Genomic DNA, 16760 nt, shown 5'->3' with positions numbered 1-16760 from the left:
GAAGAGGGCTTTTGTACCCTGAGTTTTGATAATTAAAGGGAGTCTTTGTAACAAGTTAAACCAGCAAGTACACAGTTAACTTCAGCTTAACTTGGATCTCAGAATGGAAAATATGACTTGGAGTGTTGCAACTTCATGCACATTTATACATGGATATATCATTCGTTTCCTCTTTTCTTTTAGTCATGGACACTGCAATTCAGCAAGGTTCTCTGAACAACTACAGTGGTCTATCACCACATTCAGGACAAAACACAAGTAAAACTTTTTCCCTTTCTATTTAGCAGGCTATTAAAAACATATCGGAAATGATCACCCAGACTATTTCTCCACATAAAAATTTAAGGGGCTTAGGCCTGGGGAAAGGGGGGGAAAAACAGTAAAAGGCTTTCAGGGATATTAAGCATATATTTTACTACTAATAGTAATAATAGAATATCAGTTCATTACACTTTAATAAACAACTCACCATCCAGTCTCAGACTGTCATAGTAGAAATGTTACCCCCTTCAACTATCAGCCAGTTGCCTTAGCCTAGATTATAACCAATTTTTTTTTCTTTCTGCCTATAGCAATGTGTCCTGGGGTGTGTGGGAAATACACAAAAATGTTAATTATAAGGGATGTATCAATTTAGATTTTATGATCTCATCACCTACACAATTAAAGTCAGCTTGCCAAAAGCAACTGTTCAAAGCACAGAAATACTTAATATCCCTTTTTTAATTTTCTGAGACCATATTAACACTTATACTTTTCCAAGCTAAACTTAAAATCTATCCTGCAAACGGAAAGCAACTTGGAAAAACAATTAAACTGGACACAGGCGAGCACTTTATTTTCTTTCATTGCAAACAATTTTTTTTAAAAAGTCACCATCAACAAATATCCAGTACAAAAGGAGTTAATATTTAATTAAAACCAGCTCTAGCCACTGTAACAATGACCTGAAGCCAAACAAGGAAGAAGATGTATGAGTCATTCTTTCTGCCAGTGAATGAGACAGCTGATCTCCTAAGCAATTCCTCAAGACAAGCAGTCAGAACTGGAGTTCTGCCTCCATTCACAAAAACACAGTTCAGCATGAACCATGTGGCCTCAACCACAAGCTTTTCATGTCACACCCTTCCAGAATGCAACAGCAAAGTAAACTTGAACTTTTTGCATAAACATACCGATTTCTTTGCTTTGTCTCAAAGGTAGCACAGACCCACTAAGGAACATATTTAATACACAAAAAGGCACTAAAGCTTAACCCCTCCTTTCCGAACAACAGACTTCTGCCAGAAATTCAGCACTCCATGCAAGTAAGGTTGAAGCACAAGCAGAGAGCTTGCCATTTCTTCTTGCTTCTCTTAAGAACTTTGCTTTAGAGATCTTAGCATTTCCTGTACTACTCCCTTCTCAGAACTTGAAGCTCACTTTTTAATTTAGATACAATTTGTTTTCAAAACATCAAAGATTCACACAGTGTGGCAAAAGATTCTGAAATTGAAAGGAAAAAATCTGAGTAATACTATTTCGGCTTTACCCTAAAATAAAGTAATAAGGCCCGTAAGCTTTGTTTCATTCAATATCTGTTTTGAACATTTAAAAGGTTATAGAAAGTACAGCATTAATACAAAATCATATTTTAAGAAAAAAAGATAAAAAAGAATCAGCTGCTGCTAATACAGAAGTACTCATAAGGCATGACAATGATAATTTTTTGAATATGAAAAGAAAAAATATCATTGCCAAGTGAACACCAGATGTGCTGTCAAAACAACCTAAACTTGTTTTTAAGGAACCAACTCTGACAAGTAAACGTTATGTAGCTTAAAAAATGGGGACCAAATCCTGCAAACCACTCTTGGTGTGAATAATCTATACTAAAATAAAGAAGGGTTTGATGGATCTTGCTTTTGTTATTGATTTGAACTTTTCTGCAACAAAATAAAGAAGTTGATTTAAAATGCACACTCCTCACTTTTTACATCTTCTATGTCCCTTGTAGTCAATAAATAACTATGCACTGGGACAAATTTAATAATCTGTTTTTTCATCAAGTAAGAAGCCCCCAGATTAGCACTCTGCACACTTTCAGAACCAACAATTTTATAAAAGGTTAGTACCATTTTGCCAAATGCAATTTTTCTCTATTTTTTTCTTAGGGATATTTGAAATAAGGCAATCATTTCAAATATTTAAACTTCAAATCCACTAACTGCCCAGAGCTCAAAAAAAAAAAAAAAAAAAAAAAAAGAGAGGGTGGAAGACGGAATGATTCACTGGGCTACAAGTTTCACCTTTAACATGTTTTTACTCCCTTTTAGAACATTCCTGAGTAGGCAAAATTCAACCAAGATGTGACATAGTCTTCATTTGGCCATGTTTCTTCACTAACCATATATATTCAGATACAGTACCTGACTTTTAGATTAGTGTTCTTACCAAAGGTGGGATTCATTACAGGACAGCAGAAAGCGGAAAAAAAAGAGAGCCGCGGCTGGTGCAAGTCAGTTCCGCTGACTTGGAGCAACTAACAATGCAATTAACAATGCAAACTAAGCGATTACTTTCATAATACGCAGTTAGGGATTTAATGCATTGGGCAACACCAAATCATGTGTGTACAAATCATGTGCATACAAACTTGATGATGGCAGTAACGATCAAAGAAACCGTTTCTTAAAAATCATCCCAAACGTAACCATTAGTAAGTAGCAAAATTATAAATATTTTACAGAAATAACAGAGGGGTAGCTGTGTTAGTCTGTAACTTTAAAAACAACGAGTAGTCCTGTGGCACCTTGGAGACTAACCAAACTATATACAGTAGAATCATGAGTTTTCGTGGGCAAAACCCACTTCTTCAGATGATTTGAAGTGGAAATAACAGAAAACAAGAGTTGTTAAACATATCTCTTGGTTTCTGTAATTTCCACTCCAGTTCACCTGAAGTGGGTTTTGCCCCCGAAAGCTCATGATTCTATATATTTTGGTTAGTCTCCAAGGTGCCACAGGACCACTCATTGCTTTTACAGAAATCATTTGGGGTGCCTGCGACAGTTTGGAAAAGTTGGGAGAACCACCCACCTCTGTCTGGCTAGCTAGGAACTGCAATGGGTGAACAAAGCCATTACCTGTGTCCTTTATTGTAAAGTAGTTACATTGCACTAGATCAGAGCAAACAATACAGCAAATATTAATGAATTTTATTTGACGAATTCTCATTCTTACAACCAAAGAAGGAATTCCGTCATGTAGAGCTCTTGTTCTAAAAAGTTAATCTACATTCATTTTGTAATCTTTTTACTCATCTTTATCAAGTTGCAGCCAGGAATTAGTGACAGAAATACTAGAAGAGACAATTTTAATAAATAATGTGTTTTACTGTTGTCTATTATTCTCTCAACCCCAAATGCTTCTACCACACATAGCGGGCTTTCAGTGGCAGAGAGGTTGTTTTCTTTCCTCTGTTTTTCCCAGAATATGTATAAGCAACCTTGCTGAGATAACATTAGATTAATATTTGAACCAATTATCTCAAGTCACTGAATAATTGCGATCTGCCAACTGCTATATAATTCCAAATATACAGAATCAATAAAGGCATTATATGATATTATCATGACAAAAGGTAGCTGCCACAATATTTAAATAAAAAACAAAGACATTATCTGAACAATATTTGTCTTGGTTAGCAATAAGCAATTTTAACTCTTTGTTTAGTAGAGACAGTTATTAAAAGCCTTCCACTTTCATATTATGGCCACAAAAATACTTCAAATTTATTTTCTGTCACCTATTTACTGATTTTGGGAAGCTACCTTCAGTTTACATTTTACATCAAAATAATGTGGCTGTTCTTCCTAATATATATAAATAGGAGATGAAGAAGATGAACTTATTTCATAGAATTCAAGTACTGCAGAAACAAAGATAACCGCTCATAACTTTCCTACAAGTGGGATTCAGTTTCTAGGGTTGGGATGGAAATATATATATTACCTAAACAAACTAATACAATAATCTATTTATATTTTGCACTTTGGATTAGTTTTGTCCTTCAACATACATGTGTAAATCCTGTTATTTACAATGAAAGTTGTGTACAAGTACTGAAAAGTGAACAGATCCCTATGTGTTTACTTGTTTATTACTAAGATTCTTTACAGTAAACAACAAATGACCCTGTTCTGTAAAAACATGCTGGCTAAAAGTCCCAAGTATGAAGACGCCTTTGCAATTTTTTGCAAGCATTCTTCACGTGTGATACATTGTAACTCCCTTGACTCTCTTGTTTAATATGCAGATTTTCTGACCTGGTTACTCCCCAGTGGGGTTCTGAACTCATGGGAGAAACTTGGTCAGTTGCCATTGCTCCTTTTAAAAAAGGTCAAGATGCTTTAAAATTTCATGGTCACTTTCCTGGCTACAGAGCATCATGAGAAAAAATATGTAAACATTACTGATGCTGCCAAATTGGCAGGTTTCTAGTTTATGAAGGTCCAGGAGGACATAAATGGATAAATCTAACAATGAGTAAACAAGCTAATTTTGAGATCTGTTTCTTAGCTGAAGTTATCCAGCAGGCACTTCAGCAAAGCCAAAATACAGCATCCCTAACATTAGTATTTAATTGTAAATACTAGTGCAAGTTTACAATCTTTTATGAAGATTTTTTTAAATAATTAAAAACTTGTCAACACAGAATTAAAAACAAGGTAATTTTTTTCTTTAGTTCTATGATAGGTTATCTGCAAAGCCTGTAAAATCTGGGGGAAGCAGATTACTATTTTAGTTCTCATTTAAAACAGACAGTGGTCTGAAATTTATAGTTTTGCTACTCCAGAATAGCAGATATCTGTAACATTTAGGTTTAAAACTCTGCAGAAATATATTATTAAATATAAACTTAAAACTCAGTTGTTTGGGTCTCTCCAGGCAAAAAGTAACTTTTTATACTTACCATATGATATTTACAAGCTTTTCCAAGCCTACTTACAAAGGGCTAGACACCTAGCTTTAATCTATCAAAGTAATCTCTTTTAAAAACATAAGGAAAAACTTAGAGCACTGGGGAAATTAATTTACTTTTAGAAGAAAAATGCAGTTTCTTCACGACTACAATCCTTTGTATATTTATAGAAATGACATAAGTCAATTTTCATTTTCTTATTTTTTCCAATTTACTAAGCTGCTCTGCACATACATTGCCAACCTGCCAAGAATCTTTTTGATTTAGAATAATTTTTTTAATCATTTGCAGGAACAAGAGACGATTCAGACACTAAAAATAAAACTAAATGTTTATCATAAGAAAAGCATACCTTTCAATTAGTGTTTTGACAAACTTCTAGTTTGTTAAAATGAATGAGATTTGATACAACAACAGATCCTTGCTAAAATTACCATCAAAGAGACAGTCACTGTTTTATTTGATTGTTATAGTGTAAGACTATTCTGTTGGAAAACATTATATTTTCAATTATTAAAAATATATTAATACTTACATTCCAACTCCTTTCTATAACTTTATTAAAGAAATTTTGATAATATCTTGACAGACACATATTAAAGGCAAACATTCATGCTAAGAGAATAAAAACATCAGCAAAACTAACACACTTACAGGCTAACAGCTTGACCAACTACATGCAAAGTTATCAAAAAATCAGCCTAAAGCTAAGTAGCCACCAGCAACATTTCCTTCTTTCCATGGCAAGTAGTCCCATGCAATTCTCCCCTCTCCCAGGGAAACAAAACATCTATTCAGTAAACAACAATAGTGCATAATCCAATAGAATATGCTAAAAATAAAGCACATGAATACCTACAGTGACTAAATCAGTGTAAATTCACAGAAATGTTTAGTTTACATTAAAATCATGTTAAATTATGTTATAAAAGTTTTCCATGTAAAGTTCAAATAAAAAAAATCTTTGATGTATTGAAACAGACAATATATAAGAATCTTCATACTCACAATAAACAGCATTAAATAATAAACAAATTACTGAAGTGAACAAATACATCTCTAGCTGTAAAACGCTCCTCTAAATTTTGTTGAAGTTCTCTTGTAGCAATATCTCCTTCTTTTTATTACCCATATCTCTACAGCTAATCTAAATTCAGATTTCAAGATTTTGTTAAAACCATATTATGAGCCTTGAAAGGTTACCTGAAACATTAAAACCCATAAGTAATTGTAAAATGACAAATGACAGATTTACAATTAGTACCCAATCTACCGTCCTATAAAAAGTAAGAAATAAAAAAAAATTAAAAAAAACAAAAACAAAACTTATACACAATATCAAAAAGCTTATGGAAAAATAAATCTCCTTCCCTATTAAGTATTTGATACACACCTAATGTTCTGTGCTGTGAACAAGATGGAAAGAAGACACTTGCACTTAAATCTTGAAGCATCCCGTCCCGATGAACCCAGAGAAACTAATTTCTGCCATCAGAAAAGTACTCCACCAGAACACCAAATAATTATATGTGCTGCTGTAAAGGAAACAGCAAGCCCAGTTCTGGCTGCATGCAGTCTCTCGAGGTACAATAATATAAACCTGATCAATTGCAATTAAAATCTGAACAGAGGCTTAGAACTTGAAGTCTTGGTGCATTAGTTCTTGCCAAAAGCAGATGTGATTGTGAGCTGGAAGCAATTTCTCCTGGTAATTTGTGATGACACTGGGTAGAGCAGCCCCAGAGTCCCCAAAGACAAACTCATCAGAGGCTCTAATGTATGCATGACACATGAGGTGGCTCTTTTAGAGCTCAATTAATTGGGCTGAACATTAAGACAGCAAGTTCAGGACTTTTTTTTTTTCCCTCCAGAGTTGTTTTTCCTCTTTTTACAAGCAGTTTCCCCCCTTACCTTCTGCAAGCCATGTCTCTTGTAATTGGCTCAGATCTTGAAAGAGCTCTGAAAAAAGATAAAGACACAGATAAAAGACACACACCTTTAATCTTCCCATAAGATGAAACTACAGTCGGAAAAATATTTTCTTGAAGAAAAATGCATGTAAATTTTACTTTGGCAGATAGAACAGATAGACCCTGGTTGCAATTAAAGATTATTCTACTTTTTTTCCTGTAAGAGGTATTCACACTACTGTAATTGACTCCTGAAATAATCATCACAATCCGTTAAGGTTGCTTATATAGCAAAAATGCCTATTCTGTAACTCAGAGAGAAGTTGAGATGATAACCTCGTATTCAAATGATCTATTTCTGCTTACACAATACAGGCCTCTTCTGCAATCGTTACTCCAGCAAAACTGTAATTGACTTCTATGGGAATTTTGCCTAAGTAGGGATTTAATTTTTAAAAACCCTATATCTGAAGTAAATAAAGGGCAAAATGCAGCTAATAAAATGTAAAAGGAAAATCTCGGTGGCTCCATTAGACATAGAAGTTAAGTAAGGGGTTACTCTTTTACGCTATAGTTATGATTTTGCTTTGATACACATTGATTCCTCTATACTAGCATCATACATAGATTTGAAATTAAACTGGCACTGCCTCATCCCTGGATTAAAAGTTACTCTGCATTACATCCTGTCAGCTTCACTGACATGCACAGGGTCATACTGGGTGTAAATCAGGGCAGAATGTCATCCCATTTGTGGCCCCTACTTTCACAGATTTAGCAACCCAGTAAAAACTTAGTATGATGTCTAGACTGATGAACAAATGTTTTTGAAGGTTATTAACTTTTGGAAAGATACTTCCTTTTTCTGTGATATTGGCAGGCATACCTGATATGTGTTTAAATGTTACAAACTATTAGTCCATTCGAGGGGATGATGCCCTGGGTTCATTCTGGCACATCACCTGCTGTGAACAGGCATTGTTACAGGAATTTTAAGCACAGAGGTTCAGGGGTCTCCAGCTCATCTCACTGTTGGAAAGGTTACCTGGGGGTACAATGTTAGGCGAGGATGTGTAGAAGCTGAGGTTCATCCTGCTCACTTTACTCATGCAAGTACTGCCACTGATTTTAACATGGCTATTCATATGAGAACAGTCTACAAAGCTTGGATACTTCCCTGCCTGGACCAAGCTAGACGTTCTTGCTTAAAATTCAGCATCAATGGAACCACCAGCACAAGTCCACTGGTGCTCTTTACACTGCAAATGCTAGTAAAGATGATAGGCTGGAAGAAACTGATGGTATTCTAACTGTCTTGCCCTCCAGCCCTGCTTTCATTAGAACAACAGCCGCTAATCTATAACATCTCTGGCACCCTTGCTATCACTCGTGGACTTGCACCAGAGGTAGCAATAGTGGAAAATGTTACAAGAAAGAAAGAAAGAAGTCATGTAGGCAAGACCTGAAGGTGAAGACACTGGACTGTGTATTGCTGAACGTATGGCACTGTGTCAGATACCACAAAATTCTCACCTCAGTGAGTGACATTTATGAGCCATATGTGCAGCAATATCTAAAACAGAACAGGGTGAGTCAGGAAGGAATAGCAACTCTCACAGTTAATTGCCTTTACCAGGTTGTGTCACAACCTTCAATGCAATTTTCTTGTCTTATTTATACAAATCAATCTAGACAAATAGGTCTAAAAAAAGACTGGTTTGTTTTTAAAAGCTGGTATTGAACTTGTCTGCATGATTAAATAAAACACGGTGGGAGAGGGGTAGGTCAGGGGGTGGGAAGTGAGCTCTCACCTTCTGAATCATGAGCCAGGTCTCTGTTAATGAATTTTCTTTTCCTGACATTTGTTGGTCTCTCATTGCAGTTTCTCCCACACGGATTCTATAAACAGGAAAGATCAGTTACTTTAAAATACACACTCACACAACCCTCAGATTTCCACATTTAAACAAAGCCTACATGGATTCTTTACATATTCCACAGAGAAAATGACTACCATACAGTTTCGATTCTTAATTTCTGCCTACAAATTTACAACAGAGGATTATGCTGAGTACCTAACATCCTTCATACTTATGCCTAGATGCAACACATTCTATTTATCCAAGTATGCATCTATCTGTATAGATACATGTGCAATATGCTCCAGCTGCAGCACACTATTTACATATATATTTAGCAATCTGGAGTACACAGATCTCCACAATAGCATAAAAAATCCCCTTGGCTTAAACTATTCAGGCAAATTCAAATAAGGACAATCTAGCAGGCTGCTTTGTTTCTGAATGTTATTTGTAAAAGTGCTTGCAAAAATCCTGAAAGCAAGAAGGGTTAACGTTTGCCTCAACTTCATTCTTCTCAGTGTTGCAGGCAAACACCGCCAGAAACTTTGCATGCAGCTGCTGTTGATGCCCTCCTCTTCCACTAATCATGTGCATGGTTTTACTTTTTTTTGCGGGGGGAGGGAGGGGACGACGACAAAAATTGCCTTTAGAGAAAATTATGCTTTATTCAAATAATTTGAATCTAAGCCCATCTTAAAGGCAAGATTCCGAGATGAAGAGGCGTCTCTACAGCGGTAACAAAGCAGATAATATGAACGCAAAACTCCCCCCAGAGAAATAAGTCGGAGTCAAGTTAATAAACACCAACTTTTGAACTGATCACTCACGTTGGTGACCATGTAAGGCACTTGCTGGTCATAGAATCCATCCATTCTGCAGCTCTTCCACAAGTCTTAGCTCAGTGTTTTTATTTTCTGGGCATTGGACCTGAAGATTTCCTCGGGATCTGGTCTCCAATCAGCCTAGAGGGGAATACAAGATGGCTTTTAGCTTTAAAAAAATCATGAATGAACTGCTTGAATTTGCATAGCTAATTAACCTCAAAGAGTCCCATTCATAAAAAAAATCCCTCCCTTCCCTGCTTTCACCTGGCTTCTAAGCCAGAGCCAGGTTAAAACACAGAGCAAAAGCCACTTTTTTACAGCAGCGGAAAGCAAAACAAGCGGCGCGGTATTTATTTACACTCCTGCTGTATCCCTAGAGCGATCTGTGTAACTGGCAGCTCTGATTCGCAAACGTGTGCAGAACTAGTAATGGCGAACAACATGACTCGCTTTGCACCTAACGGGAGTAGCGAGCGAGCGAGACGCAGCTAGCTTGTTTTTAAAGGATCCTTTTTGCAACCCACAACCATGCAATTCTCTGGAGCTACGTAAAAAGTTGCTGGAAAGACCCACCTGAAGGTAACGCAAGGCGATCGGCTGCAAAAAATTCCCTCCAAATTTAATAAAAACATTAATTATTTCCCAGCACTTCCCCTTTGGAAGCAGTAAGCGCCACTGACAGAGCTCAATTCAGTGGTTTTTCCTCTGGTTCTCCTCCAGGGGCCTCCAGTCCAAACTGATGGATCTCTCTCTGCCTCCCATTGGCTCTCTGTGTCTTTCACAGGATCAGATTTCTGCCTGTCAGTCAGGCTGCCTCTCTCCCTCAGGGAAAAAGGTAAAAGCTGGATCCTGCCGGATTCTGGTGGGTCGAGACATTTTTGGTCCTAGCTCCCTGAAAGCAGCTGCGAAAATAAAGAACAAGTGTAGCTGCCTGTATTTGTTCAGAAAGAATCCAGACCCCAGAAGCATCCCAGTGCAATAGTGCCACAAACACCCATATCTAACACCTGGTTCCAAATAGCAATTTGGCCCCCAACCTGCAAATGCCACTGGTTCAATAAAGAACCAATCTGGCTCTTGCCTATTCCGGCAGCAACAAAAAATGCTAGATGCAATATATCCGTGCACAGTAGTGCCACAAAAACTCATAACCAGCATCTGGATCCTTCCAAATCCTGCCAGGATTTGGCCCGAAAAATCTGAATGCTACTGCCTAAATACAGAACATTCCTCGGTCCCCCCCCCCCCTTTCTACAGTGCACAAAAATCCAAACACCAATGTTTTCCAGAGCAAGAGCAGCACAAAAAGAATCTGAATCCTGCCAAATAGTGGCCACAGATCTGGAAACTGTACCATTAGATTCATGCATAGGGATTTGTTTGTTTGTATTTGATGGATTAAAAGAAACTGTGTGTGCACTAAATTTAGACTATAGCCCAGGTATGCTGCTAAAAATTAGCTGGTTAAAGCAAGATAGAAGTGGCAGTGCCAAATTAGAGTTTTTGTATCTTTTGTGTACCAAGGTTTATCCAGCTCCAGATTTTTCAGTCAATTAGTAAAAGCAACATTTGCTTTTTATTTTGATGACACCATTCTGGAATTTATGGCCAAAATTTAGCAAGACCCAGGTGCTGGAACTGGGTTTTTTGTGATGCTGTTGTGCTGGGATTTTTGAAGTGTTGTAACAGAAACTAAGTTCTCTTTAGTAAATGGAATTTGAAGGATTGGAGTCAAAAGCTGACTAGATCTGTGTTTTTGCAGGACTGTGATACCAAGATGCATTGGCATTCTGGGAGTATTAACATTTGTTCTTTATCTAGTCAGTTACATTTGGAAGTTTTGGTGGGGTAAGGGACATCATTTTCTGGGTATGGAAGGAACAAGGTGCTGGGTCCAGGAATCTATCAGGCATTTCTGTGGTGGGATTTACCACAGTTCGATTGTTAAGGTTCAGTAAGATGTATTCAGCTGTAAGGTTCAGCTAAATGTATTCTTTATTTAATCAATGGAGCCAAAATCTGGATAGATCCAATATTTACCCGGACTCTTTCTCACATTGTTCAAGTCAGAGATACTCTAGTCTTCCTGCAGTTGGTGTAAATGCAACAAGTGAAAATAGGTTTGCACAAATAGTCTGCAGTTGTAGCAATCTGTATGTCATAGCTTCCATATTAGTGTAGTTTGTTTTGAAAGGTACTGTAACTTTATTACACATTATCCTGGGAGCAAGAACATTTGCTTTCTCAACTTTTTCCCTCTTTCTTCTCTTTTTGCTTCTCTTTGGGATTCTCTTTGGCCCTTTCTCTCCCTCTCTGCTAACTTATCATTTCCTCTCTGTACTAGTGAGTTGGGAGGAAAGCATCATACTCTTGCTAATCTTGTCACTCTTCCACTTGCTTCTCAGAGGAAATATTCTAAGCACCAGCAGATTCTATTTCCAGACTTTTGCTGCTTTGGAGTAGCTTCATTATATATTGGAAATAATATATAATTGGTAATACAGGCAGTCCCCGAATTACGCGGATCCGACTTATATCGGATCCGCAGTTACAAACGGGGCTTTTCTCGCCCCGGAGGACACGGACTGCGGGACCTCGCGGTCCCGCCACCCATGTACTCCAGGGCGAGAAAAGCTGCTCCGCGTCTCCCTGGTCTGCAGACCAGAAGACGCGGAGCAAAGCCACAGAGGGGCTCGGGCAGCGGGGCAGCCCAGGCGCGCCTGGGCTGTCCCGCTGCCCGAGCCCCTCCGCGGCTTTGCAAAGCCTCGGGGGAAGCTGGCAGCGGGACAGCCTAGAAGCGCCTGGGCTGTCCCGCTGCCCGAGCCCCTCCACGGCTTTGCAAAGCCTCGGGGGAAGCCGGCAACGGGACAGCCTAGAAGCGCCTGGGCTGCCCCGCTGCCCGAGCCCCTCCGCGGCTTTGCTCCTCGTCTTCCTGGAGACTCCCCAGCAGACCAGGGAGACACGGAGCAAAGTTGGGGAGGATGCAGGCAGGACCGTGGCGCATCTCCGCGGTCCCGCGGTCCCGCGGTCCGGGTTTCCCTGGTCTGCTGGGGGGCGCAGCTAGTGCGCCCCCCAGCAGACCAGGCTTTTCTTGCCTGGGGTAGAGCAGCTGGGGCTGCTGGGTTGGTCCTGCAGAGCCGCTCCTCGGAGTTGCTCTGCCCCGGGCTTCCTGGAATCAGCCGCTGATCAGTTTCAGCAGCGGCTGACTTGGGGACACCTGGGGCAGAGCAGCTGGGGTGCTGCCCGGTTGGTCCCCGCAGCGCCGCCCCTGCGGGGACCTACCCGGCAGCACCCCAGCTGCTCTGTCCTAGGCGTCCAGATTCAGCTCCTGTTGAAACTGATCAGCGGCTGATTCCAGGCAGCCCAGGGCAGAGCAACTCTGCCTCGGGCTTCCTGTAGTCAGCTGCTGGTCAGTTTCAGCAGCGGCTGAATCTGGAAGTCAGTTCCGACTTACATACAAATTCAACTTAAGAACAAACCTACAGTCCCTATCTTGTACGTAACCCGGGGACTGCCTGTACTTAATTAAACTGTTTTTGAATATGAGGGATCACATTTCCAAAAGAAATTGGGTGTCTTTTTGAGTGTGGGATTTTTGTGTGTTTGTTTGTTTTAAATAGGCCTGGGTTATAGGAAACACTTGTACAGCTTGTTGCTGCCAGTTTAAATGCACCAGTGATATGGTTGTGGACCTGGTCACTGGAGAATAAATAGGATTTCCTGGTGAACATAAAACCAGGAGAATGGTTCTACCATCTTCCTCTGCATCCACCATGCAATAGCCAATGGATTAGAGAATCATGTTGGAGCAGGACTGGGGGGAAGGTGTCTAAGATGCTCCAGGTGTTTACACTTTGTCTGTAGAAAGGCCCCATGGAGGCCATTTTATCTAAGCATAAATTAGATGAGCTCTAGGCAGGACCTGGGAATGATTGAGAAGCTGAGGAAATGCAAATTTCCCCACCCCCAATAGCATAGCTCATTCCTTATCAAGTGGAGCTCTCTGCAATTCCATTAACTATTAAGAGAGACATACTTACAGGCAAGAAACCCAACTTTCTTTCAGAAATGCACAAACCAACCATCTTTGTGTGGTAATGCAACTTCATTAACAACAACCAATAATATATTATACTTAATCCTGTATTATACTTACAACTGGTGGGAAAACACTAATTATTTTATATGACTTTTTAATTCCACTTTTTAAATTTATTACTTATTTTTTAAGTGTTGTGAAAACTACATGAAGCCAAAAAGACTTTGAGTGTCAAATTCAATTTTTTTTATAAATACTTCTGGTTGATGGGGGCAGAAGGGTTGCAAACCTTTAATTTTTAATGAAAACATTTGGTTTCCAGATTTTTGTTGAAAACCCTGAAAAAAATGACCACAATGAATTTTTTTCACAAAAATGTTCAGACGGGTAGAAAAGCTATCTTTTGTTAAAGTCCCAGAAAAAAACAAATTCAATCCTGCTCTAATTACAAGTTTTATAGATAAGACACTCAATTTCTTTTGGAAATGTGATCCCTCATATTCAAAAACAGCTTCATTAAGTATTACAAATTATATATTATTTCCAATATATAATGAAGCTACTCACTTCATACGTGACTGTGTGCTACTTGTTTATTATAACACACTATGAAAGTACAAATCAGTCCTGTAACATAAAGAAGCATCAATACAGTTAGAGCATAGAGTTTGAGAAATACTAATTTCTCCTGGAAAATTTGTAAAGAATTGAAACACGTTGTTAAAAGAAAAAATAAACTCCAGCAATCCTGATTGAAATTTGTATAAAATATGGCAAAAGAATCCAAATTGCCTTCAGTACAAATCAGACAATTACATTTGAAGACACCATTAAAACAACCAGCTCTCCTGGACACCCTTATAACAATTCTGGAAATAAAGGAAATCCTTCAGAAACTAAAACAGAACATTGTGGCTTTTACATACACACACGCGCGCGGGCTGTATAAGAGATTTTGAAACAACACTGGATACAATGCCTCCAGTTGCCCGTCTGAAGTTATTTAACCCTCCAATCCAGACACCTGATATAGGGACAAAGGGAGTAATTAACCCAGTACATAAAAGCATAGATACCCAGAACCCAAACAATGATAGAACTATCTGTGTTAGCAGCAACATCAGAAAATTATTCTGTAGCAGCTCCAATAAATTAGTAATACAATGTCTGACCAACTGTGATATAATGCATGAAAACTATTTCTCCCAGAAAAATGAACTGCCTGCCACATTTTTAACTTACCAGTGCTTGTATCTTCTTGTGTGAACAGTGCTTAGCACATTGTATTCTGATAGCATCACAGCAAAATAGATAGATAGATAGATTAGATATATTAGATAGAAAGAAACAAAAACACGGAGAAGATATTTGTCTGATTTTGTATAAAGCTTCTGATTCAACGTAACACCCAGATTTGTGCCTTAAATTACTGCATAGTAGTATTGGTTGGAAAAATACATACAACAATTATATCCACATGTTAAATATCAAACATAGGTTTAAAAATAAACAGCATGCAAACAGGAATCTTCAAGAAAATAAGGCAAGAAAACAGGTATATAACTGGACCATCTTCAACATTGATGATCAAATATCTAGTGTGGCAGGCAGTTCATGGGACTCCCACTAAAGATTGCTATGTTCTGTTTACCTGGTTACATTAACACCCATGAAACATAGTCTTTAGGGAAACTTAGATGTGCTGGAAACCTATAGCAATATATGAACAATATAGCCTAACCAGGAAAAAAAAATCAAAGTGTTTCAGCAAGAATCCAGAAAAAGACCATTACAGCTTAAATTTGTACTTCAAAAAGGTGGGAATTGAACATACTTGAAATTTTATATATCCAGATCTCATAATAAAGATATGAGAAAACCAAGAATAAAAGCATAACAAGAAAAAAGGTGTGAAACCCTGGAATAGTGTGGTCTAGTGAAAAAAAAAATCACTAGATTTTACCTTAGGAAACATATATTTCCTAGAGGGGAAGGAGGTCCCTTCCCTTTCCATTCACAGGCCTGAGGTTCTGCCACTGGCCTGCTAGGGGACCTTGGGCAAGTCATGTCACTTTTCTTTTCTTCAGTTTCCCTCAGTGGTAAAATAATACTGACCACTAGAGCTAGGTGTGATAATTATTAGTTCTTCAGTGTGAACAGGCCTTGGACCACTGCCACTCTTCAGACAGCCCTGGGACTTCCATCAAGTCTCAGATTTCTTACTATCTATCTTTCTACCTTTCTACCTTACTATCTATCTTTCATATGACCCTCATGCTCATTATATCTGAGCTCAAGCTGGTCAGAAAATGTGGGGTGGGAGGCTGGGGAAGGGGGCGTGGATTGGTTGGTTGGTTTTCCCAACTGTAGAAAATGTAGATAACAAACAAAAATACAATTTTTGTCAAAAATTTTCACAGACAAATGGAAAGACAGAATATGAAATACATTGATTCTAAAATGAGGCTACAATACCTCATGATAATTATAGATCATATGTCTCTTTTCTCTAATTCTTGTCTACAAGATGGGCTCCCTGGTCAGACTACATTTCCCATAATGCACATGTTCCATTAATTCCTAATTACTTCCCAGGCTTAACAGCACTAACTTCTTAACTCAAGACCAAACAATGTAACCAAAAATGAAAAATACTGGACACTAGCTCAATACACTAGACGAACACTTAAAATAATAAGGTATGGGTCACTCTGAAGAACAAAAAAAAATGTCCACCAAGATGTACCTTGTAACAAGCCTTTACCCTAGCCAGAGAGGAAGGAGGTCCCTTGCTTTCTTCCCTTTCCATTCACAGGCCCGAGGCTGTCACTACTAAGGGTGACCAGATGTGCAATTTTGGACCAAAACATCTGGTCAAACAGGGATCCTGGAGGCTCTGGTCAGCATTGCTGACTGGGCCGTTGATTGTCCAGTTGGCAGCACTGCCACACTGTGCAGCAGGTTTGTTGCCACTGCACCATGTGGCTCCTGGGTCAGGAAGCACTTGGCATGTCCAGCACCTAGAGGCAGCCAGATGGGGTCTATGTGCTGCCTCGCCTCCTGCACACATGTATAGATCCCATTGGCTGAGTCAGGGCAGGAGAGGAACTAGTGCTGCTCAGGAGTACTAGGCAGGCAGTTGTTAAGCGGTTATGTGGTGTG

General features: G+C 38.7%; 1 protein-coding gene across 2 annotated transcripts in view; it reads right to left on the bottom strand.

Moving 5' to 3' along the window:
• The window catches only part of ETV1 (ETS variant transcription factor 1), an 82064-nt gene extending 71774 nt beyond the window's left edge, over positions 1–10290 (bottom strand). For both annotated transcript variants that reach the window (XM_075922294.1, XM_075922295.1), the window contains exons 1-4: positions 10133–10290; positions 9563–9697; positions 8685–8772; positions 6875–6922 (exon numbers count right to left, since the gene is read on the bottom strand). In XM_075922294.1, the coding sequence (XP_075778409.1) occupies positions 6875–6922; positions 8685–8772; positions 9563–9607 (181 nt within the window). In that variant the 5' untranslated portion in view covers positions 9608–9697; positions 10133–10290. The remainder of the gene's footprint in view (positions 1–6874; positions 6923–8684; positions 8773–9562; positions 9698–10132) is intronic.
• Between the last annotated feature and the right edge of the window lie 6470 nt (positions 10291–16760).

Source organism: Pelodiscus sinensis, chromosome 2 (genome assembly GCF_049634645.1).
Source record: "Pelodiscus sinensis isolate JC-2024 chromosome 2, ASM4963464v1, whole genome shotgun sequence".
In the NCBI taxonomy this organism is placed as follows: Eukaryota; Metazoa; Chordata; order Testudines; family Trionychidae; genus Pelodiscus; species Pelodiscus sinensis.
The sequence above is the reverse complement of the archived record's forward strand: the minus strand, read 5'-3'. Positions and strand labels throughout refer to the sequence as shown.